The sequence below is a fragment of the Coenobita brevimanus genome, chromosome 101, assembly GCF_032717465.1.
Source record: "Coenobita brevimanus isolate Jiangsu-jjx chromosome 101, ASM3271746v2, whole genome shotgun sequence".
Taxonomy (NCBI): domain Eukaryota; kingdom Metazoa; phylum Arthropoda; class Malacostraca; order Decapoda; family Coenobitidae; genus Coenobita; species Coenobita brevimanus.
The window spans coordinates 57,107,898-57,134,346 of NC_137054.1; the positions used below are offsets into that span (position 1 = coordinate 57,107,898).

Genomic DNA, 26,449 nt, shown 5'->3' on the forward strand with positions numbered 1-26,449 from the left:
GCTGATGTGGCGAGGCACATAATGAGGCAGGCTAGCATGGTGAGGCACATGGTGAGGCAGGTTGAGATGCAGGACGTGTAACAGACCGAGTGGAAGAGGCTAGTGTAGTGGCAGATTGAGTGGAAAATTCCACTGTAGGATTGGAGTCACGCGCTGGTGCGAGGCTTTGCCTGCGGCATTTCCTCCTCCCACCTTCCTCCACCTCCTCCTTTTCTCCACTCCCTACCTCCTCATCATTCTTCTCCACTGTGCCACTATCCCGCTCTCCAGGACATCAGTATCATCTGAACCATTTCCATCATCAGAAATGGCAGATGATCGTACAGGGGGAAAAGATTGCCGCACAGTGGAAAACTCATGGTCACCCTCATCTGATGAGTACATTTCCACACTCAGCATGGTGAGGTCACTTTCCCCACTCTCAGTTGGCGATAATGGTAAGTCCAATTGTCTCCCTATCGCACTATCGCTAATGCCTTGGGCTCGTAATTGTGAGGTTGCGAGTTCGCGCCCCACCCGGTGGCTGCCATGCTGGGAGGGGTAGCGCTTTCCTGTAGCCCTAGCAGGGCTATATGATCTGATGAGGTCTAGCTCGAGGATTAATCCCTTTTATCCCCTGGGGGTAGGGGGGTTTCAAGAATACTCCCCCAGTATCCCTGCTTGTCGGACGAGGTGACTAAAAGGGTTGGTGGTGGGTTAGTGCCCCACCCCGTAAAAAGAACTAACTAATAAAGCGCCTCGGACCCGGACGGACCATACGTTGACGACTAAGGAACGGACAAAGGACATTCTTAGGGTGGGAACGTGGAATGTGAGAGGAGTGAATGATGAAGTGAAAGAGAGAGAGATTGTTCAGGTGCTTGAGGATGCAAAAGTGGATATATGTGGATTGACTGAAACTAAATGGAAAAGTGAAATAGTGAGAGAATGGGAATATGGTTTAGGTATATGTGCGGGAGTCAATGAGAATGAGAGGGCAAGAGAGGGGGATGATTGGGTGAGGAAGGTGAGAAGTGTTAATATTGGGGGTGGGGTTATGAGGGGTAGACCGAGAAAGACATGGGACGAGGTCATAAAGTGTGACCTCAGGGTTAAGGGACTGAACAGGGAGGCTGCAATGGATCGTGCAGCGTGGAGAGCCACAATTAGGTGACCAAGGCCGACACATGCAAGCATGTTGGAGCCTTTAGAAAAAAAAGAAAAAAAAAAAAAAGAGAGAGAGAGAGAGAGAGGGAGTATGTCTGATGATAAGCAAAAAGTGGAAGGAGAATATAAGAGAGTATGGAATAGTGGGTGCAAGGATTGTATGGGTGAGGATGAAAGTAGGTATACAAGCGTGGGCAATTGTATGTGTGTATGCCCCGACAGAGGATCGAGTGGCAAGAGTGAAAGATGAGTTTTGGGTGAGAGTAGAAGCATGTATGGACAAGTTTGAGAGGAGCGAGAGAGTGCAGTTGATTGGAGACATGAATGGCAAAGTTGGGAATGTATGAGTGGATGGAGTGGTTGGTCAGTGGGGTGTGCCAGCTGAAGTAAATGGGAATGGTAGTACTTTGGTGGACATCTGTGCTTGTAAGGGGTTGGCAATAGCCAACACCTACTTTCGTCATAAGATGATCCACCGGTATACATGGAGAGTAATGAGGAGGATGGATGGTGAACATGTTGAACGAAAGGCAATGATAGACTACGTGTGTGTGGATGAACGAATGAGAAGACAAGTGTTGGCTGCAAGAGTGTGGAGAGGTTGGGGGAATGGAGTCTCGGACCATCACTTAGTGATGGCCAAGGTAGAGCTGCAAAGAAAGTGGTTGAGGAGACGAAGGGGAAGACAGGAGGAAGCAGCTCCTGTGAGAAGAGTGGAGAAGCTGCAAGATAGTGAGAAAATGACAGAGTATAAGAGCATAGTGGAAGAAAGATTGGGAAGGTATGAGCTAGAGCAGATGGAAGGGGTGGAAGACGTATGTAAGATATTCACGGAAGAGATGGGCGCAGCGTGTGAGGCGGTTTATAGAGTGAGGAGGAGATGCAAGGGTGTGCAAGGGACAGCATGGTGGAATGATGAGGTGAAACGAGCTGTGGAACAAAAGAAGAAGGCATATAGTGAATGGTTAGTGAGTGTCAGTGTTTTCTGTGCTCTGTGTAGTTTTGTTTCTTGTAGGATTGCAATGGCTATGTTCTGTTTTTTGATGAATTGTGTGAGTTCATGTATTTTGGTGTTTATGCCATCTATGTTTAACTGAAGGATGTTTATATTGTGTGTGCGATGTGTGTTGGCTGCTGCAGCACAGGGGGGAGGTGGTGTGGGTGGAGGGGAAGGGGTAGGAGGAGGTTGTGATGGAGGTAAGGGTTGAGGTGGATTAGGATGGGTTGGAATGGGAGGAGTTGGGGGACTGGATGGTGTGGGAAGGGTCGGTGGTTTTGGCTGTGGAGGTGTGAAAGAAGTAGGAGTAGGATTGGCAGGGGGGTTGATGGGTGGGGGGAAGGAGCATAAGGAGCAGGTCCAGGTGTTTGTGTAATGTTTCCTGGATGCAAGTGTTGTGCAGGTGTAATGGGTCCAGTTCTTGCAGGAATTGCACTGAACTGAACCTTTGTCTGTTGGCTCGACGTGGTAGGTTTTGAGCATGTTGGACATATGTATTTGTTGGTGGGTCCTGGATTGCTCTCAATGTCCCTGGCTAGAAGAAGTCATCGAGAAATGACAGCTGGGGGTCATTTCTCAGTGTAGAAAAAATGGTGTTGTTGTGTGTTGTGTTGGGAGATGTGGTACTTGCCCGGGCGACTGAAGCAACTCCCAGGTACTCGAGCCCCGTGAGGGGCTGGGGGGGTTTGCAGTGGTTTGGCCCCCATACTGTCCTCCTCTCTTTGACAGCCTCTGGGGGATAGACCCACGACGAAGACACCATCGCTTAAGGAAAGAGGCTGTGATTGTACCCCTGTACAAAAACGAAGGTGAACGAAGTGAGTGCAAGAATTATATATTGAGTGTGGTAGGGAAGGTATATGGAAGAATTATTATAGAGAAAGTAAGAGAGATATCAGAAGTCCTAGTGAGTGATGAACAGGGTGGCTTTAGGAGTGGCAGAGGATGTGTGGACCAAATATTTGCAGTGAGACAGATAGTAGAGAAGGCTTGTGAGAAGGACCATATGGTGTTTATGGCATTCATTGATCTGGAAAAAGCATATGACAAAGTGGACAGAGAAGGATTGTGGAAAGTTTTGCACATGTACTGTGTAGAGGGTAAGCTGTTAGGTGCCGTCAAGAGCTTTTATGATGGTAATGAAGCATGTGTCAGGGTTAGTGGGCATCTAAGTGAATGGTTCACAATCAGTGTGGGCTTGCGACAAGGTTGTCTGATGTCCCTATGGTTGTTCAATGTATATATGGATGGGGTGATGAGAGAAGTGAAAACACTAGTAATGGAGAGAGAGATGGCATTGGTAATGAGTTGTGATGCATGGAATATCTCAAATTTGTTGTATGCTGATGATGCAGTTCTGCGTGTATGTACCGGACAAGAACTTGGTAGGCTAGTGCAGAGTTTTGCTGATGTCTGTAAGCGTCTTTCCTTGAGAGTAAATGTAGAAAAGAGTAAAGTGATGGTTATTGAGAGAGAAGGTGACTCCCAGTGCAATGTAACAGTGAATGGAGAGAGACTGGAATTGGTGAGTGAGTTCAAATACCTGGGTACAGTGATAGAAAAGAGAGAAAAATGTGCAAAAGAAGTTGAAAGTAGAGTAACACAAGGAAGAAAAGTAGCTGGTGCAATGAAGGCCTTGATAAGAAACAGAGGCTTGAGTGTTGCAGCTGCACGAGGCTTACATGAAGGAGTGTTAGTGCCAACTTTAACATATGGATGTGAGACTATGGTGTGGCATGAAAATGAAAAGTCAAGAGTAAGAGTAGTGGAAATGGGACTGCTGAGGAATGTATGTGGAGCGCAGAGGGTGGATAGGATACGAAATAATGTGATTCATGAAAGATGCGGAGTGAGGAAGTCGGTGGACACCAGAATTGAAGAGAGTGTACTGAGATGGTATGGTCATGTGGAGAGAATGGATAACAATAGAGTGGTGAAGAAGGTATATCTGAGCGAATTCGAAGGAGGGAGGAGGCGAGGTATGCCAAGGAGAAGGTGGAGAGATATGGTGGATGAATGTGTGAGGAAGAGAGGTTTGGAAGTCAGTGAGGCTTGGGAACTGACAGGAGATCGAGCTGGCTGGATGAATTTTGTGAGGAGATGTGCATGATCAGGGATTTTTGGCACCCCTTTTTAACGTGGCAGCATCTGGATTGACTCTGTTGGATACGATATGTGAAGCTACAGAACGTGGTGAATGTTTTTGGCGTATCCGATAGAGCCAGGATTCCGGGAGCTTGAATGATGAGTGAATGGAAGCATGGCCCATTGGATTGGGCAATTTTGGGCTGTCTGAACATTGCTACTCCTCACCCTGCCCTTGGGTGGGAAAGGAGGTCCGGATGATGATGATGATGATTGACATTTGTCCCATCACAGACGATAGCTTGCAGCAAATCTGTTGAATCTGTTTCTTGAATGACAGACATGACTTCCTTGGCAATATCTGCTGCTCTTCCACTTTCGGGAGAAATGTGGTCGATGTAAATGGCATCAGGAAAAGCAACTACTGTGTAGTGATCTTCCTTCACAATTCTCTGACCATGTGGGGTTTTCTTGAGCGTCTGATCGATTTCTCCAAAAAAAACGATGCAAATGATCTCCTTCAAGTCATTTTTATGCTGCTGCAATGTGACATCTCTCCAGTGTTTTCTCTGATGGCAGAGTTTACTGGGATCAACTTTATTTTCTTCACAAAGAATATTCATATCATTCAGTGCTGCATTCACAATGCAGCAGATGTCTTTATTGCTTACTTGACATCAATCAGCTACACGACTCAGCTCAGGATAGGCTAAATTGTTCTGATGCTGTTCTGACTGTTTGCTTCCATCTACTTCTGGAGTATCGTCATCAACATATTGATCGTATTGTTCATCACAGGCATCACTTTCATCAATACCTGCTGTCATTATATCTTCATTATTTTGCTTAGTATCTCTAGTGGACTCTTCGTAGAGCTCCCTTTTCATCACTGTATTTGCTGCACACTTATTTTGAGCTGTCTTCTTCCAGTCTATTCCACCAGTATACATTTTTTTGCAACTATTTTGGTCAACCCAGAAAGGCCACTCCTTAGGCGATATCTTGTCTGCTTTAGCGCATTGACACTCAGACCTCTCACGTGCATTGAAGCTTTTGAAACATTTGCGACGACTAATGTCAAATAAGGTGTCAAAGCTGGTGAGTTTCTCTGTGTAGGTGTTGGAAGTCCTTTTGCTCACTGGATATTTCAAGCTCGTGTGCCTTTGCTATCAGGCTTTTCACACGAATAACAACACTGGTGTACTCAATAGTTGAGAAGGAAACTTTCTCGTAAGTTCCTGCTACTTCAAGTGCAACTGTTTGCGCATAGGTTTGGGTGCGCAATGACGGATTTGTGGATTTATGTTCCAAATATGCCCTTATGACATCACAGCTAGTGGTCAACTGATTTACCAGAAGACTGCATAATGGGCCGAAAACAGTCTTTCGTGCTTTCTCGTGCTGCAACTGGCCAAGATTCCAGTAAAATATGCCAAATTCAAAACTGTAAACCAGTACCAGTTCGTGTAGTTGGTAACAGAAATTCAAAACAATGGGTTATCATTTATAGAGTTGCCAGTCACTGGTAATCACTGAATGCTTGGAGTGTCAGTGCTGTAAAAACTAAATTGAAAGTTGCTGGAGTACCACTGACTCATTTTAAAAAATATAATTAGTTCCTGGGAAAACATACTATAGGTCATCAAAATAACCATGTTTCGTCGAATTTAAATTGTTGACACACCCTACCAGGCATCTTGAAATGAACGAATCTTGAATTTGGCTCTCTATTGTATTGTTTTTGTTTTTCCTTGGAATGAACGGTTTGTGGGCTCCTGGCATTTTTTTCCATCTTTCTTGCATTTGGTGGGGGGGGGGGAGGTCTCACTGCCATACCGTGCTCTTCAAACTTATCGAGCGCCTACTGCGGGGCGCGCAATACTTATGGCCAAAAAAGAATCACCCATTTTTGGGGGTAAAAATTGAGCCACAAGTTTGCAGCACTAGCATGACGTCACGGTAGCCTGAGGCCTTCCGACGTGCTGGTTGGTTCCCACTGCAGTTGCCCACGGGCTGCCTGAGAGAGAGGAACTCCGCTGCGTCTCCCTCTCTTTTTGCGCCATTTTTTACCGAGTGTCCCATGGTGTTTTGGCTTTCGCCACTTTGTTATGGCACCTACCCATGAACTATCGAGTGAGATCATATCCCAGATCATTGCTCTAAAGGAGGCAGGCCACCAAACAAAGGAAATTAGTGAATTGGTTGGTGTGGCTCGATCAACAGTGCATCGGTGGTGCACGCGGTTTCGAGTGGAAAACAGTGGTGAAGTTCCCACAAAGAAACCGTGGTCTGGTAGGCCTAGGAAAACTTCCCCAAGGTCTGTTAATGTTTTAAAACGTGCAGTGGAGTTTAATCCTCGTGTGAGTGCAAGGAAAATAAAGGAGAGCAACCCGGAAGTGTTTGGTGAGGTGTCTGCGAGAACAGTGTCTCAAAGGGTCCATGAACTTGTTTACACAAGTCACAGGCTGTGAAGAAGCCTCTTCTCACAAAAAACCAGCGACTTTGTAGGCTTGCCTTTTCTAATAAATATCTTAACTGGGGTGAGGAGCAGTGGTTGTCAGTGTTGTGGTCTGATGAGGCAACGTTTAGTGTCACCTGTAACAGAGGAGCACGTGTGTACCGGTGCAAAGGTAGTGACCCACTTGACCCATGGTATGTTGAAAGCACTGTTAAACATCCTGATTCACTCATGGTATGGGGTTGTTTTTCTGGTCAGGGTTTGGGGAAGCTTGTTGTGCTTCCCAAGAACATTAGAGTGAATCAGGATGTTTACCTGGAGCTTCTGTGTGATCATTTACCAGACTCCTTCAAGCTAACAGGTGCACGAGTGTTTCAGCAGGACGGTGCACCTGCTCACAAGGCCAAATCGGTCACCAATTGGCTTCGTGACTGCGAGGTATCATTTATGAAAGACTGACCAGGAAATAGCCCAGACCTCAACTTGATTGAAAACCTCTGGTACCTCGTAAAGAATAGTCTCCAAGGGAAGGACGTGAGGTCTCTGCCTAAGCTGGAAGCCGCCATTCGTGACTCCTGGGACAAAATACCCCTCCAGCTTCTCAGGAGCCTCACCCTTTCACTTCCAAGACGTCTCAGGTCTGTGAAGAAGCGTAAAGGATACCCTATGAAGCACTAAAGGTAAATAAAATGGATTATTTATATGTTTTTCCAATGTTGAAAGGTTTGTTTCGTAGGAGGGACGCAGGGCGCTAGATACTTCTGACGAGCACTGTACAGCATTGCACCCCTAACACATGATGCATACAAAGATCCCTTAGCACGTTGGAAGGGTCCTCTCATTGTCAAGAGAGGCAACAGGTCCCTGAACTACTTCCAGCCACTTCACACCCTAGCCATAATGCTAGCCCCATCTCCAGCTCATAACATGTCTCTCAAATAACAAAACTCTTCCACACACTCAAGAGACTCACCAGCAAGTTCAGTCCTTTCACCCCTGACAGTCTCCACCTGCTGTCCCCAACAAACCACATAGATAATGTCAGCATTATCTTCCAGTCTGTGTCTAATACCATACATCTCTTATGCACCCACTTATCACAAACACTGCACAAGATGGAATTACTTCCCACGCCCTTGTGGCAAATTGCGGATGGCCACTCTCCCTCTTCTTGGACAGTACCGCCATCAATCCTAGACATCATCATTTTTTACCTCCACCAAGGAGGTTATGTTTTCACCCCTGTCTGTTTGTTTGTTGGTTGGTTTGTGAGCAAGATTACACAAAAACTACTGGACGGATTTCCACGAAACTTGGTAGAAGAATGGGCCTTGACCCAGAATAGAATCCATTATATTTTGGTGTGGATCCAGGAATTTTTTTTCCACTTTCTTTAACATTGTGAGATAGGATGTTTTTCGAAATTTTTGTGAATTTTTCGGTGACTATTGCATGGATCTTGATGAAAAAAATCAGGCATATTTAGGATGTTGGTTGTTGTTGTTTGATATTCGCCCCGCACTTGTTGGGGGCACGGGCAAGCGGAGAGCCCGTCAGGGAAAAAGCAGGAATGAGCTCTCCAATTAGAGCAAAGCGGGAACAGCAAACTGATGAACGAGGGAAAGGCAGCAGAGGCAGGGGAAGGTGCGATGGTTGGTGGTGAGATCGGCTGCCCGATGATCGACGAGGCAGGGCGGGGCAGCAGGCGGAAGGAAACAGAAGAGGCTGCTGGGCAAAAACCCCTCAAGTCTGCCCATCAGAGTCCGAGATGTCTGTGTATTCGGAGTCACGATCTATGTCCTCATACAGCTCTAGCTCTCCCGAGTCCCTAAGGCGAGGTGGAACGCCTGGCTGGGAGTCTCCAAGGACCTGGTCTAGAGCTAGAGCTAAGCCGCGTTCGAGACTGGCGGCGAGGAGCTCACGAGTAGACACAGCATCGTCGGACTCAGCAGAGAATGGCAGAACGAGGGCAGGTGAGGGGCTTGCAGGCGGCGGATCGATGGCAGAAGGTGTGAGGTCCACGCCCTCAGCAGCAGGTGGAGAAACCGGGGTGGAAGGGCCCTCGACGTCAAGGTGGTCTGATGAAACGGAGACAGAAGCCCTTTCCCCCTCAGCTGCTGATGGCAAGGGGTGGACCTCAGTGACGGTGGTGATAGTGTCGAGCTCCATGGCCGTGATCGGTGCCTGGTCAGTAGGGGGGGAGCCAGACAAGCCAGTCGCCCTGTTGAGGGGACCATCCAGGCACAGCCGTTTCCGTGGTGGACAGCGGGGCCGAGGTGGAGGTGGCCGTGACTTGGGCTGCGACAGAGGCCGCCAGGGACGACGCTCCGGACGAGGGGCTGAACGAACGTCACCGACAAAGTTCCGGGGGATGGCAAGTCTTGGTAGCCCGTTCTCCTTAAAGATCTGAGGGAGGAGAACGTGCAGCAGAGCCCTGTCACCCCCACAAAAAGCCTGAGCCGTAGCGATGCACATCGAAACCAGGAGATTCTTCTCCCCAGAACACCCAGGACCCCGAGACTGGCATCTCTGGGCCGGGGGACGCCGCCGTGCATGAGCAGAGCCCTGCACGGCAACACCTCCCAGCCCAGTGATATCCGCAGCCTCGGGACCCTTGGGTGACTGACGGAGCCGAAACTCCACAGTCTCACCCTCGCCAAGAGAGCGCCGAAAGTGCTGGGGGTTAGGTGCAACGATCCCGAGTCTGTGCATGAAAACATCAGCACCGGTGTCCCGACGCTTGATGAAGCCTTACCCAGACTTCACGTTGAACCACACCACTGCACCTATGATCTTCGTGACTCCCGGCAGCTTGGACCTACTGCTGGATGCCCCCCCTCAACGGGTCGTAGGTGGTGGCAGTAGCTTGCTGGTCAGGCATCAGGACATCTGCCTGGGACGACAGCTGGTGAAGTCTAAGGGTTCCGCTAGCCGAGTTTCACTAGCTCTGCAGTGATGCTCCCACGGCTGCTAGACCAGAACAGGATGTTGGTATGTGCGAATGGTGGCGGAGGTATGTGTTCTACTGAGAGCCATTCTAGTTTTTTATGAGCCCATACCATCTCTCCACTTCCTAAATCTTTCCTCCGCCTCCCTTTCATTCTCTGCAGTCAGCACCAAATCATCAGCATACAACATCTCCCACGGGTGTCTGTTTCTGAAATCACGTGAGAGGGCTTCAAGTACCATGATAAACAACAAGGGACTCAAATCTGACCCCTAATGGACACCAACATTCACAGAAAACTCATCATTCAAATCTCCATTCACTCCTGCCTGGGTGAGAGCTCTCACATACATGACCATAATCACTCTTAACCAGCCACTCCTCCATCCCAAACTTTCTCATTGCCCATTTCACCACCTCTCCAAGGATTCTGTCAAAGGTCTTCTCCAAATTAACAAAAACAAAGTACATTTCCCTTTTCTTCCCTATATATTTTTCCTGAATTTGTCGAACAATGAATATGGCATCTGTAGTCCCCTTGCCTGTCTTAAGCCCAAACTACATCTCATCAGTATTCACTCATTTTCTAATCATACCTTGTAAAACTCTCTCCATTACTTTCATTATCTGATCTAAAAGTTTTATGCATCTATAATTTCCTCTTTCCAGGGCATCACCCTTCCCCTCGTACACATAATTGATTACACTCTTCAGCCAATCATCTGTGAGTGTGCACTCATATATAATCATATTTATCAGGTCAGTGACTAACCTCTCTCCTGTACCTCCTGAGACCTTCAACATTTAAGCAGTCAACCCAAACACATCTGCAGCTTTCCCCACCTGCCTCCTGCCTATTGCCCCACTCACAGTAGCAGCGTAAATCAAAGGCCAAGAGGCCAAACACTGGATCTGCTGGCTCCAAACCTTCCCTGTCCCAGTCAAACTCCTCATTCAACAACCTGCTATAATGCTCTCTCCATGTGTCTTTAATATCCCCACTGTTCACCACTACCCTTTCTTCATCATCCTTCACACACTGCTCATCTATAATATCCCTATTCTCCTTTTTGACCTGATTTGCCACCTTATATATCATAGTCTTCCTTTCCCCATGATTTATGTTATCAAGTAAAAGTCTCTGTGACTCAGACCTCTCCTTGTATACCTCTCTTCTAGCCCTACGCTTGGCAGCCAAGTTGTTGTCTTTTGTTACCACCCTTCTTCCATTCCCGGAAAAGCCTTCTTTTCTCCTTAACTGCAGCTTCAACACCCTCATCCCACCACCAAGCTACTTTATGACTTGGTGGGCCTTTTGTCCCACTTTATGTCAGTGTTGAAACATGAAATATTCTCTGTTGAGTCACCTAGGTGGTCACACTGTTTTGTACCATTTATGATGTGCGAGAATCCATCCAAACGGATTCCAAGCTTGCCGAGGATACCATCGACATTTACCATGATAACGTGCCAATTTACGCTTGTTCCCTTGGCAAACTCATATAAGGTATCATATGATACCCTTTAAAAACACACACACACACACACACACACACACACACACACACACACACGTCACACAGAGCATGAGTACAGTCACAGCTTGGGGAGAGGGTGGACTCAAGTGGAGAAGAAATGCTCAGTGGACCATGACGACGTACCTCACAGACATGGCATAGCAATACATCGTTGCTTGACAGTCTGTGTTATATGTATCTTTTTTGTGTTGTAAGATTTTGAAATATAAAGAGGTGCCTCCTGCTGTGTTATATGCATCTTTTTCCGTGTGGTAAGATTTTGTAACACAAACAGGTGCCTCCCGTGTTCTATGATTTCTGTGTTCTAGGATCGTACATTGTAGGAGAGCTGGCTGTACTTGTAACTTTGTTTGATGTTTAGAAACTATTTACTTGTTTATTAATTAAAATGTTTGTTGCAGATGTCTGTGGACGGGCAAGTGGAGGGGGGGCAGCAGGTCATATCTGAGGCGCAGCAGACACTAAATAACTTTTGGCCAAAAGTTACTGAAGACATCCGACAGTTGACACAAGTAAACCAAACTCATTTCACATCCTGGAATCATGTAACATACTGAAGGATAGTGCAAAAGAAAGGCATAAGTACAGTCTCTGCTGCATTCAAAGCTGCTGCTGCTGCTGCTGCTTTTTTTTTTTTTTTTTTTTTTTAGAGAGAGAGAGAGAAAACGTGTGTTTTTCTTCCACATCTTTGTTTTTTGTAGTGCTGCCTACTTCTTTCCTCACCTTCATCATTTTTTTTCTGTGTCTGTCCTTCTCTCTTCCTGTTTCTCCCATCTTTCCTGTCACTTTTTATTAATCTTCTTTCCATTTCAGGTGGCTGTAAGTCTAATGGTTTCCTTTAAGCCAGGAAACCATTTACAATGCTGGGTGGTAACCATATAACCAACCCACACATGTTCTGTATGTGTTAGCAAGTGGGTTGGTGGAGGGTTAGTGCCCCTCCCTGTTAAACAATTAACTCAAAGACAAATGGCCACCCCTTATGGGATTATGGCATTGTGGCCGTAGATAATAGGTTGGGGGAGGGAAAAAAAAAAAATCAAAGCCTTTACCCCCTAGTAGCCACATCATTACTGTATGTAAATGAAAGTGACTCAGAGATTTGAGCTGATTTCTTACTGATCTACGTTCTAATGGAAAATTATTTTTGTACTACATACATCTCAGATGATTGACATTTGATTTTTGATCAAAGAGATATTGGAGAACAAACGAAATATACCTGCTTAGCGATATTAAAGAAAGTTGCCTGAAAACCTTTGATAGCATGTTTAATACCGATCTACCGATCCCGCCGACTGAACATGACGTCACCACACCAAACAAACTCAAATGTACCCAATTCAAAACCATAAGTAGCAGTGGAAGCCTAACAGGAAGCACAGAAGCCTAACTGGGGGGCTTCACCCCCAGGACCCCCCAGTATTTATAACCTTCTTAATCTAGTGCAAACTAAGATGTGCATTCTGTAAAACTGGCGCCAAAATAGTATCATGCGTTAAGAGCATTCGTTAAACATTGGCGCAGTCTGTCACCCAACCATGCAATGACGAAACAGTCACTCAGGTTGGTGAGCGCATAACTGCACTTGACAAGAGTAATAGTAGAGGTCTTAGATGGAGCCATGGTGGTGCTGTAGTATTCCATGAGGCCAATACGAAATGCAGACGGATGAAGAGGCAACTGATCAGCAGGGCAGAGTGCAGGAGGCAGGCTGCTCAGCCAGTCTGTCTGGTGGCACGTGGTTTGAATTGTTGAAATGGCAGGGACAACCATGTCGAACAACAAAAAAGGGTATAGGTATATAAATGTTGGAACAGTAAATTGTCGAATAGTGATCAGTTAAAAAACGAGGGTTTGGTGTACAGTACTGTATATGTTTTTTGCGAGGACCAAAATGATTCGCAGAATTTCTGATAGACTGCAAAATTTGCAACAATATTTTGCAATTTGCTGCAAAAAACAGGTAAAATGCTTTATTGGTTTTAAAACTATAAAAATGTTTTATAGATTAATTCCCCCAAATAGCAATTAGTACACCATTCTGACCCCTGGAATGAGTGAAAGTACGTGTGTAGATACGGACACCCAGTGTAGTAGGTTACTGGATGGTTACAGATCGGATACTTGGGTAACAGTATGCCTCATGGTGACTGGCTTCCACTCACAGACAACCACAAAGTGTAATACTGTAACAGTTTATGCATTCCACTTTCACTTGAAAGTGCCTCAGTAGGTACCAGGAATTGAAATAAGCATTTGTTTTGACTTTGGTAACTATTCAGAATAAATGGAAATGATGGTACTGTATACCTTTAATAGTTAATGGTAAGCTTAATTAAAAGAACCAGAAATGTTTTGAGAAGTTTCGTATTCTCAGGAACAGAAACTGATCTTTAGGAATGGTTGTGAGAATTTCACATTCACAGACAAATTACATTGTTAAGAATGCTGGCTTACAAAGTTACTTATAAGAAATATGAGAGAAAAGGGTTTTCTGGTTCATGATTGAGAGTAGCAGAATTAATGTAAACATTGCTGATCCAATCCGTTATGTATGTTTAGGGGTTATTAGTGGGCCATTAGGCTGGGATAAATTAGTTTACATAAGATCAGGTTTGGAAATATTGAGTTAATTGTGGAAATTTAGGTTAGATGTGGATGTTAGGTTAGATTATGAAAAGTTAATTTAAATTTGCATCAATTATTTTTTTTTTTTTTTTTTTTTTTTTTTTTTTTTAATGTGTCCGACTCTGGGCATGGGCTTTGCAGCCTGCTCCCAAGGTTAGGTATGGGAAGGTTAGAATAAATGAGGTTTGCTTAAGTTAGAATAATTTGGGCTTTGTTTGGAAAAATCATCATTTATTAGGGTAAATTAGTGTTGAAATGGCTTTCCAAGATGGCCCACAAGATGGCGTCTGTCTGTCTTCGGCACCATTTCAATGGTAAACAAGACAGCTGTGTCAGCTCTTGACTCATGTTCCTGCTGCATCAGTTGTCTATACAGTTGTTCCTGAGTTTTGTTTTAGTTCAAGTAGTCCTTTAGTAAAAGTGCTATTTTGTTATTAGAGAATATACACATTCAGATGACTTTATTAACTTTTATTGGCCTCGTACAGAACCTCACCCAGCACTGTAGTTTCATACATAACCTAACCTTAATTTAAACCCTACTTTCTTCGGACTTACACAGAACCCAGCCCTACTTTCTGCACAGAATTACATGTAATTATACAAGGCAAAAATATATTTAAAAAACATTCTTGGAACCTGTCTCACATTATATTCATGTAGTAGTAAATCAGCCCTTGTCTCATTGCTCTTGAGCTGGACAGCTTGTTGTGGCAAGGAGCAGGAAAGTGTGTGGAGGTTTGGCTTTTGAATGGATGCCTCATTTGCATCTATCCACCCAGTTCACAGAGGCACAGCAGTAGACTTAACATCGCCATGTTATATAATTATGTGGTTACTGCCCAGTATTGTACGGTAAGTGGTTTCCTGGGTTACAGGAAACCATTGGGTTTTTCACTAAGTGTAGAGTCACCTAGGGTAGTAGAAGGCAGCACTACATTGTGAGTGGATGATGGTTGCCACCACCTGTCTGTGTATGTACAAAGTGGTAAATATTCAATGTAGAGTAAGTAATTGGAATGTTTAACAGCCAAAGAACCTAACCCCCTCATGTTCCTTTAATTTTTATGAAAATTATTTTGAATTATTTGCATTCGCATTACATGACAGTTTAAAGAGCACAAGTCTCCTGTAAGTTGAGAGGTCATTGTACAAGGTATTAGCTGTTAATGATACTTTAGGTTATTTTTTACATGAATACCTCAAAAATTTTTCATTATAATATTTTTATATATATATATTTTTTTTAAGACCTTGGACCCAAGCATACCAGATTTGAGAGTTTTTATTATAATACTAAAGGATGATTTGGTACCCTGAGGCTTCATAGTAAGGTCAGTATTTTCATTTTTAACCTTTGCTTAGCTGCTGACTTCATACGAAGCACTAAGAAAGTCTGCATTGGCCAATCTGCAAGCTTTATATGAGGTAACCATCCATTCACTTGATGTAGTGCTGCTCTCAGGTGTCTGCCCTTCCCTCTCCTTCCTTCTTTCCTTCCTTCCTCTTCTGTCTTTTTTTTTACTTCATTCTTTCCTTGTCCCTCTGCCTTCGGTGACTTCACACTCCCTCATTTGTTTGTCATTCTTTCATTCTTTCCTGTTCCTTCTGCCTATGGATTACTCTACACTGAGTGACAAGCCAAATGGTTTCCTGCACACCAGGAAACCATTTACTACGCTGGATGATAACCAAATGCAGGGAGGTCCCGAAGATACAAGCAGTTAGGTTCCATTTGGCATAGCTGTATAACGAATTCTTGTATAACAAAACACGTAACTATTGGTAAAATTTTGGTTGGGTTCGAGGACCCCATCAGAGGCAAGTTCTCAAGTTAATGTATAGGATACCAAATGCAACAAACATATCAGTATTACTGAACTATAGAGAAAACAACCTGAAAGAACAAATAGTATGCAAATAACATGACTGCATATTGATTAAATATATAAAATATGTATAACACTCATCTAATAGTGGTAATGTTGTGTTGGAAGTGGGAAGCTGGTGGTTGCCAGCTGAGCAGCCGTGCCAGATTCCCAAACCCATATTATCGTACCTGGCACATTAAAATTATCTTTTCTTTATCAGAATTATCGCACTCATAAACAAAGGCATTTCTTCACATAAATCGGTAATTACTGTGGAATTAATATATTTATACGTGGAGTGATTAATTAACGTTATTGAATTTGTTTAACTGTTAAGTACCTACCAGAGTAAAATGCTGGTTATCGTAAGAGTTCCTAAATCCTACTGTTGTATTAGTCTTACAGTAGACTTGTTAATTTTGCAACCCCTGATTTATTTTTCAGATTATGAAATTATGAAAGATATCACATTATTGCATGCATGCTACTGCATATCGCAACGTGTGCCAAAATATCGCATGTTGCGATAAGTATCGCACGTCTGGCAACGCTGCAGCTGAGCAGTCCTGTTATTTCTATCCGAGATTGAGAGAAAATGGCGGTGACTGCGTTTGCTGGGATGTCTGGGTTAGAATCCTTCCACCTCGCCCCGGACTGAATGTTTCATCATTGGATTTTCGCGATTGTATAATGAAAATTGTCCCTAATTTACCCAGGTTGTATCCTTGGTTTCTCGTATATCGAGTAGTCGTATAGCGGGACCTACATATAATAAAATTATGGTACCTGTTGGTTTAGTGGGTAATTGCAGCACTTCAGTTGGATTGAACCGGTGAAGGTTTATATCCAAGAGGTGATTGGAGTTATTGCTCACGTAATGCCACTCACGAATGAGTGAGGCTGGTCACTCTCATCTTAACTGTCAGGACCAACTTGCCTAGCCTCGGGCCCCTACGTTCCTTGTGGGGTAACTTAGGATTGGATGATGATGATGATGATTATGATGACAATTTACATTGGTTATAAAACAATAACTCAGGGGAGGTAAACTGCCTTGAAAATTATCAGCCCAGGAGGGGTTGATGAACATGTATAAAAGGAAATCAGTACAGTATCCATCCATCCATCATCCAATCCTATGTTGCCCCACGAGGAGCGTAGGAGCCTAGGGCTAGGCAAGTTGGTCCTGACATTTAAGATGAGAGTGACCAGCCTCACTCATCCCTGAATGGCATTATGTAAGCAATAAACCCCAACCATCCCTTGGATATAAACCTTCACTGGCTCAATCTGATTGGAGCGCCGCAGTTACCCACTAAACCACCAGGCACCATAATTTGGTTATATGGTTACCAACCAAAGTAAATAGTTTCCTGGTGTACAGGAAACCATTTGGCTTGTCACTCAGTGCAGAGCAGGCATGGGGAACATCTGGCCTTCGGGCCATATAAGGCCTGCAAGACCATTTGATCAGGCCGGCGAGGCAGTTCATAAATGCAATTTCATAAACTCATAAATGAATATATATATATATATATATATATATATATATATATATATATATACTGCATACTGTGTATATATATATCTATATATATCTATATCTGTATCTATATCTATATATCTATATATATATATATATATATATATATACTGCATACTGCATACTGTGTATATATATATCTGTATATATCTATATCTATATATCTATATCTATATATTGTTACATAGCCTATGATTTCATCATCCTTTGTGTAATTTTAACGCACAGTTGCTGCATGTTTGATCACGAGCGTGTTCTGCCTCAGTCCCCCCCTTCTACCGTTATAGTAGAGTAAGTCGTTCTCTCTGTTATTCAGAGTGGGATTTTCAGCTCTTTGTCCCCATGGCTTCATTTGCACGTCCTTCTTACAAGTTGTATCAAGCTCTCCTGGCCCCTATATAATGAGCTCAGTCTCTGCATCATGGCCACTTAGATCTGCTCCTCTTTTTGTTCACATCTCTGTCTTCCCCTGTACAGATATTATTATTGAGTGCTCAAGAAATCTCCAAACATCTAGCAGCTGTGTGTAATTTGAGTATAAGCGTTATTGCATTTTTTCTTGTACTGTGTAGCATAAGGTTAATTCTTAGGCCTAGTGAGGTTTTTGATTAATGTTGGGTTTTATGTCAGTCATTTTTGATAATAGTTTGTATCTGTAATAATTTATCTTGCATTAACTGAGCATTACCAGGTGTATTTTCATTTTATCAGGGCTGACTTAGATAAATTTACTCTTGCTAATTTCGTGTTAATAGAGGCTATTGCAGTTAACCATATATTTAACCTGCTTATTTGCCATTACATTATCCTTATGAGTTCTGAATGTTTTGTTGTTAGTTTGTGCATTAAACTTTAACTTGTAATTTTACCTAACTCTTTTGTTTTGAACCTGGAACTTTACGGGACAGTAGTGACTCTTAGTATTCTCACTTAAAGTGTACGTTATCTTTCTCTGTTCCGTAACATAAATTTGGCGACCTCTTATCAGGATATTCAGGATATTATCATAAGGATATTGCTTGATATTTTGTGACTGTGATATATTCATGATGTCTACTATTTCTACACTTGATGAAGCCAAAGATTTTTTGTCAAATGTGCAAACAAGTGTGTGATGTAGAAAACAGAACAAAGAATGAACTTAAGCTTGTTGCTCAACAATTGGGAATTGCTGTTCGCTCTCATCATTCTAAAGATCAAATTGTTGACATGATTAATGAAAGCTTGTTTAATGTAACTCCTCCAAATGAGCAAACGCAGATTGAATTAGCTAAGTTACAGCTAGCCCTGCAGGAGGCTAAGGCTAAGGAGGCGGAGTCTCGTGTTAAGGAGGCTGAATTTCAAGCACGTTCTAAGGAGGCTGAGGCACAAGTTGAAATTGCTAGGATTCAGGCAGACCATGAGTATCGCATGAAACAATGTGGAACTGGATCATCTAGCTCTGATGATTTTGATGTGGCTAAAAATGTTAAACTTGTCCCTCCTTTTAATGAATCTGATTTAACAAAGTATTTTCAGTTGTTTGAGAGGGTAGCTACAGGTTTTAATTGGCCTAAGGAGTATTGGCCAGTACTCCTTCAAACTGTTCTCACCGGTAAAGCTCAAGTAACTTATGCATCTTTGCCTCAGGATCAATCTGATAATTATGATGTAGTTAAGAGCTTGATTCTTAAGGCCTATGAGCTTGTTCCTGAAGCCTATAGAGTAAAATTTAGGACAACTTACAAGCAAGATAAGCAATCCCATGTTGAGTATGCAAAAATCAAAGAAGATCTGTTAGAGCAGTGGTTAAATTCTAAGAATGTGGATTCTGATTTTGACAAATTTAAGCAGATGATTTTGCTGGAGGACTTCAAAAGGTGTATTAGTAAGGATGTAAGCCTATATCTTGATGAGAGAAGAATAGATAATTTGTCTGATGCTGCAGTTTTAGCTGATGAATATGTTCTCACTCACAAGAGATATTCTAAAGAAAAAGGGAAAGCTGAGAGTAAGTGCGTTGCCTCTACTCAGAGTACAGGTAACAAGAAAGAGAATAAGGATGATGTTTCTCAGGAAGTAAATACCAGCTTCACCTCTAGATTTCAGAAACGTAAATGTACTTATTGTAGTAAGCTTGGTCATACTACGGAGAGATGTTTCAGGAGACAGCGTGATGTGAACAAAAAGGAGTCTTTAAATATTCAGTCAATTGGTCTAGTGTCCACTCTTGAGAGTTCCCAGAATTCTTTAACTGAGTTAACTGAACCTGCTTTGAGGGGTAACTTAAATTCTCATGATGGAGCTCCTCTTTTGAGCAGTAACGTGGGTGACACTCTCAAGAGTTCATGTGCTAATTTCCTGTCTGATGGTTTTGTCAGTCCTCTGGACAGTAATGACAGGAAATCAGTTAAAATATATTGTGATACAGGTGCTTGCCAATCCCTTATGCTGACCAGTGTTCTAGGCTCTAATGTTAATTCCTCTGATGAAACTGTAATCTTACAAGGTGTAGGGAATAATTACTTCTCTCTCCCTCTGTGCAGAGTGAATTTAGAGTCTGGTTTTGTTAATGGTTCCGTTATGGTTGGGTTGGTTGAGACACTCCCAATGTCAGGTGTAACTTTTTTACATGGAAATGATATTGGTGGAAGTCAAGTGTGTCCAGCTCCTCAGTTGTCTAGTGAGCCAGTGGCTGTGTCCCAGGATTGTGATGTCCCTGATGTGTTCCCTGCATGTGCTGTCACTAGGGCTAAGTCTAAAGTTACTGGTGATTTAGAGGATAATGATGATGATGATGTTATCCTAGCTGACACTTTTCTTGCTAATTTGGACCACTCACCAGATGAGGCAGTACCCCGTAGTGTTGATAATTTGTCTCGTCAAGAGTTGGTTGAGTTGCAGGTTGCTGACCCTGAGTTGAAAGGTCTAGCTAACTCTGCTTACAGTGAAAGAGTCAGCTGGTGCTTCTACTTGTTATTATGTAAAGTCAGGAGTACTTATGAGGAAGTGGAGACCCCCAACAGCATCAGCCGACTGTGAATGGGAGGTTGTACATCAAGTTGTCATCCCTCGTGTTTGTAGGCAGGATATCATTAGAGTGGCTCATGATTCCAGTTTGGCAGGACACCTTGGAGTGAGGAAGACTGTGGCACGCATTTTGAAACACTTCTACTGGCCAGGTATCTTCAGGGATGTTTCCTGGTATTGTAAGTCTTGTCACACCTGTCAAGTTGTGGGGAAGTGTAATCAGACCGAAAAGGTTGCACCTCTAGTTCCCATTCCTCCTTTTGAGGTGCCTTTCACCCGTGTGTTGGTGGATATTGTGGGCCCTCTTCCTAAGACTTCTTCAGGATTTTCTTATGTGTTGACCATGATTGATATGGCTACTCGTTATCCTGAAGCCATTCCACTTAGAAACATCTCAGCAAAGAACGTGGTTAAGGAAATGCTGGGGTTCTTCGCAAAGTTTGGTCTGCCCAAGGAGGTACAGTCAGACCGGGGAAGTAACTTCATGTCAAATGTTTTCAAGCAGTCTCTGAAAGAGTTGGGCATCACCCAGATCACGTCTTCAGCTTACCATCCCCAGACCCAAGGAGCGTTGGAGAGATATCATCAAACACTCAAATCGATGCTCAAGAAATACTGTTTGGAACATCAGAAAGACTGGGATAAAGGTCTTCCATTCGTTGTGTTTGCCGCAAGAGAATCTCCAAATGAATCACTGGGCTTCTCACCTTTTGAACTACTGTTTGGCCAGGAAGTAAGAGGACCCCTTAAGTTACTCAAGGAATGCTGGCTGTCGGAGGAAGATGACGTCAACCTGCTGGAGTATGTGATGAATTTCAAAGAACGGCTGTCCACTGCTTTACAGCTGGCGAGAGAGAATTTAGGAGCTGCTCAGGAGAAGATGAAGACTTGGTATGATAAGAAGTCCAGGTTACGCCACTTTCAGCCAGGAGATCAGGTTTTGATTCTGCTACCAGTGCATGGGCAACCTCTTCAGGCCAAGTTTAGTGGTCCTTATTTCGTGGAGAAGAAACTCAGTGATGTCAACTATGTCATCGCCACACCAGATCGTAGAAAGAACAAGCAACTATGTCACATCAACATGCTAAAGTTATATCACAGGCGGGACGAAAATAATCCAGTCTGCACTGTAGCTGTTCCACCCGAGTCTGCAAGTGAAGCTCTCCCATGCAGTATGAGCCTGAGTGATAGTTTGGGGAAGAATCCTGATATCATGAATGATCTCCAGACTAAGCTTTCTCATCTACCTCCCAAGGAAAGGCAGGAGTTTTCGGCATTACTGCAGGAGTACCCGCAAGTGTTCCGTGCTACTCCAGGAAGAACCACTGTGTTGATGCATGATGTCGATGTTGGAGACGCAAAGCCAATTAAATTGCCTCCTTACCGTGTGAACCCAGTGAAAGTTCCTCTCATCCAGAAGGAGCTTGGCTACTTGTTGGACCACAAGATGATTGAGCCCTGTCAGAGCGAGTGGAGTTCTCCTGTCACTCTAGTCCCTAAGCCAGGTGGGTCACAGCGGCTTTGCATCGACTACAGACGTGTTAATCAGATAACCAAAACAGACACTTACCCTCTCCCTCGCGTGGAAGATTGCATAGACAAGATCGGAAAGGCTAGGTACTTAAGTAAGTTTGATTTGTTAAAGGGATACTGGCAAGTACCTATGATTGAACGTGCTAGGGAGATCTCATGTTTTGTAACATTAGGAAAGACCTTTGCATGGTCTGTAATGCCATATACAGATTGTTTTAGAGTAATAAGAAATTTCCTTTGTAAATTTCTTTTTTCTTTGTGGGGAGGTGTTACATAGCCTATGATTTCATCATCCTTTGTGTAATTTTAACTCACAGTTGCTGCATGTTTGATCACGAGCGTGTTCTGCCTCAGTCCCCCCCTTCTACCGTTATGGTAGAGTAAGTCGTTCTCTCTGTTATTCAGAGCGGGATTTTCAGCTCTTTGTCCCCATGGCTTCGTTTGCGCGTCCTTCTTACAAGTTGTATCAAGCTCTCCTGGCCCCTATATAATGAGCTCAGTCTCTGCGTCATGGCCACTTAGATCTGCTCCTCTTTTTGTTCACATCTCTGTCTTCCCCTGTACAGATATTATTATTGAGTGCTCAAGAAATCTCCAAACATCTAGCAGCTGTGTGTAATTTGAGTATAAGCGTTATTGCATTTTTTCTTGTACTGTGTAGCATAAGGTTAATTCTTAGGCCTAGTGAGGTTTTTGATTAATGTTGGGTTTTATGTCAGTCATTTTTGATAATAGTTTGTATCTGTAATAATTTATCTTGCATTAACTGAGCATTACCAGGTGTATTTTCATTTTATCAGGGCTGACTTAGATAAATTTACTCTTGCTAATTTCGTGTTAATAGAGGCTATTGCAGTTAACCATATATTTAACCTGCTTATTTGCCATTACATTATCCTTATGAGTTCTGAATGTTTTGTTGTTAGTTTGTGCATTAAACTTTAACTTGTAATTTTACCTAACTCTTTTGTTTTGAACCTGGAACTTTACGGGACAGTAGTGACTCTTAGTATTCTCACTTAAAAGTGTACGTTATCTTTCTCTGTTCCGTAACAATATCTATATCTATATATCTATATCTATATATCTATATATATATATATATATATATATATATATATATATATATATACACAGTATGTATATATATACATACACAGTATTGCCAGACGCCTCAATCCCGTTTGGGGTGGCCACAAACAAATCGCCTCCAAGTCGCCCTGTCCCCCGCCATTTCACTGCCCTGCTCTCAACTCACACCCCCCTCTCTCATATACCTCTCCACCCCATCCCTCCATCTCATCCTCGGCCTCCCCCTCCCTCTTCCCCCGTCCACCTCACTCACCTACACTCTCTTCATCAGTCTTTCACCCTCCATCCTCTCCACATGGCCAAACCACCTCAGTGTGTTCCTCATAACACTTCCTATCACATCCACATCCACACCACAATGCTCCTTTATATCCTCATTCGTCAGCCTGTCTCTCCACGTGACTCCACAGGCTCCTCTTAAATAACTCATTTCCACTGCTCTCACTCTTGACTTGTGTCCTTCCAACAATGTCCAAGCTTCACTTCCGTACGTTAGAGTTGGTATCACAATACTGTCATGTAGTAACTTTTTCACTTCCATGCTCACTTCCCTGTTTCTTATCACTCCTTTCAAAGAACCAGCAACCTTTCTTCCCTGCTGTACCCTTTCAAGCACTTCACCCTCCAAACCTCCATCCTTACTCATCACACTACCCAAGTACTTAAACGTTCTCATATTTTCCAATTCCTCACCATCTAACCTCGCTGTACATTCACTAACTTCACCTCTCTCAAAGACCATCACTTTACTCTTCCCTACATTCACATTTAGATTCCGTTTCTTACACACACTCTCAAACTCATCCACCAAGCCCTGCAGCTCCCCTTCGTCTTCACTCAACAACACAGTATCATCTGCAAACAACAGTTCAGGGAGTTTCCAAACACTATCCTCTCTCACCAGGGCCACTCCAACATCCACTACCCTACCTTGTACCTCTTTTATTACCCCATTCATGTACAGATTGAACAACCATGGAGACATGACACATCCCTGTTTCAAACCATTTTTCAAAGAGAAAAATTCACGTAGTTCACCATCCACACGCACTGCAGCCTTCGCACCATCGTACATACTCTTCACAGCATTGAACAACTTCCCATCTACTCCATATATTCTTAACACCTTCCACAATCCTTGGCTATCCACCCTGTCATATGCTTTCTCCAAATCCATGAAAGCTGCATACAACTTCTTTCCCTTCTCTAGAAACTTTTCCACTAAAGATCTAAGAATGAATATCTGATCTACACAACCTCTTCCCTTCCTAAAGCCTCCCTCATATATATATATATATATATATATATATAGTAAATCCTCGTTTTTCACGCCACAGATGTTTTGCCAAAACCACACGAAACGCAAAACGTTGAAATGTGAAGTTAAGAATCAATGGGAAAAATAAAGGAGTGTTCTGATGGGACGTGTACCTACTCTATCATAGAGTATTATAACACCAAACAGAGGGCCTACCCAAAATTTAATGAAGAGTGTTTACTAATTCTAAAACAGCAGATTACAATAAACTTGTACATGAAAAGACATTAAAGCTGTTATAAAGAGCTGCAACACCCAAAATCCTTACCAGAAATAAAGTGAAGACTGGCGTGAGTGGCAGGTGATGGTGTGTTGAGGGTAGATGGCTAGTTATTAGGTGACATGGGCCTCTCTGGGGAAGCCCCATCACCAATGCCGAAGCCCTCGAAGTTGAACTCAGGTTCCAGCACCTCCACTTCCTCTCTGTCCACTTCTCCTCCTTCATCCACCCCTGCTTGCATGTCCAAGTCTTGCAGAATAGCAGCCACGTTCTGTCTCTCATGAAAATATTGCGTGATCCAGGCTTGTCTCTGCTCCTGTATGTTTCTGTTGTAGATGGCCATCACTTGAGACTTCAGATCACTCAAGGTCGATAGGATGTTGGTAGCCTCAGGCATAGTCCTGGTGTATGCACTGAAGGTGGTTGCTATGTCGGTTATGGTGGACAGGGTGGTCAGAAGATGGCCGCCAACAAATGAGCATCGGTATGTGTTGTCGGCTGCCAGTTGGAAGCATTGAATTGTGCGGAAATTCGCGAATTGTAAGACAACTCGGAAACTTTTTCCGTGCGCGAAAAACGAGGTGTTGAAGTAAAATGCCTCCAAATATGAGGACTTACTACATAATGTATATGTATACAGTAATCCCTATACTATCCGGACGCCCACTTTCCGGACATCCCACTTACCGGACATTGTGGGCCTGGACCTTCAGAACCGAAAAATGGCCAAAAAAGAAAGAAAACCCCCCCAAATCCAATTTTTTTCCCTCCCGTAATTTGAAATTGCTGTGCGGCGCCGAACAGCTGTTTACACCACAGCCCCTTCACCCCTTCCTTCCTCCCCCCTCCCCTGTCAGGGTTGCCATTTGGTATTTTTCATTACCAAATGTGGGCCAATTTAGTAATGAAAAATTCATTTGGTAATCAGAATAATGCATTACCAAATGGATTTTTCACATGTATGAGGATGCACAGGATGGAGATGGTGGATTGTCTGCTCTCTCTGATTAATTTGGTAGCCTACATAGCGTGAAAATAATCAATATGCTGGTAATTATGAGGAGAGTGATTACATGTATTTCAACTTGCATATAAAATTAGTGATGAATAAATGCTGGGTTTACGAATTTGGTAATGAAAAGTTAAATTTGGTAATGAAAATTGAGGAGTTTGGTAATATGGCCATTGCAATCTGGCAACTCTGTTTCCCAGTCAACAACACTCCAACAGTTACTGCTTAACTTCGATCGCGAGTGGATGCTTATTGCAGTGGATGCCACACGTCCTCGTTTTTTGTGAATAAACTGCAATACCTTGCCAGTAGACTATGTGGGAATTTACAGTGTTGTGCAGTGTTAAGAATTTAGAATTTAGAGTGCAAAGGATTAACTGTGGAGAGCAAACTGGTGGTTGAAACTGGCGTGGTGCAATTAACAGTGTGCAATGTTAAACAATTATAACTCACAGTGCAAAAGAATTACTGTAAGTGCAGCACAACACTGGATTACTGTATGTGCTTCAAGAGCATTTTCACCACTGCCAAAGCCTTAGAGAAGGCAGCCACAGATGTTCAGTAAGTACCCTGGCTGAAGTACAGTCACTTCTTGTTCCTCATTCTTTGGTTCCTTTTAATTTATTTCATGTTTTATGTCCATTATTGGTGTGAATAGGGTCTTAAATAGGTTTCAATAGGTGCTATGCATGTCTGTATTTAAATTGCCAGACACCTCAATCCTGTTCAGGGTGGCCACAAACAAATCGCCTCCATGTCGCCCTGTCCCATGCCATTTCACTGCCCTGCTCACAACTCGCACCCCCCTCTCTCATATACCTCTCCACCCCTTCCCTCCATCTCATCCTCGGCCTCCCCCTCCCTCTCCCCCCCTCCACCTCACTCACATACACTCTCTTCGTCAGTCTCTGACCCTCCATCCTCTCCACATGGCCAAACCACCTCAGTGTATTCCTCCTAACGCTTCCTATCACATCCACATCCACACCACAACGCTCCTTTATATCCTCATTTGTCAGCCTGTCTCTCCATGTGACTCCACAGGCTCC

General features: G+C 43.5%; 1 protein-coding gene across 1 annotated transcript in view; it reads left to right on the top strand.

The window, feature by feature from the left end:
• LOC145415104 (nuclear transcription factor Y subunit gamma-like) overlaps window positions 1-26,449 on the top strand; it is a 162,653-nt gene that overhangs the window by 19,201 nt on the left and 117,003 nt on the right. Inside the window, exon 2 of the mRNA XM_080284523.1 lies at window positions 11,573-11,683. Within this exon, the coding sequence (XP_080140649.1) occupies window positions 11,573-11,683 (111 nt within the window). The remainder of the gene's footprint in view (window positions 1-11,572; window positions 11,684-26,449) is intronic.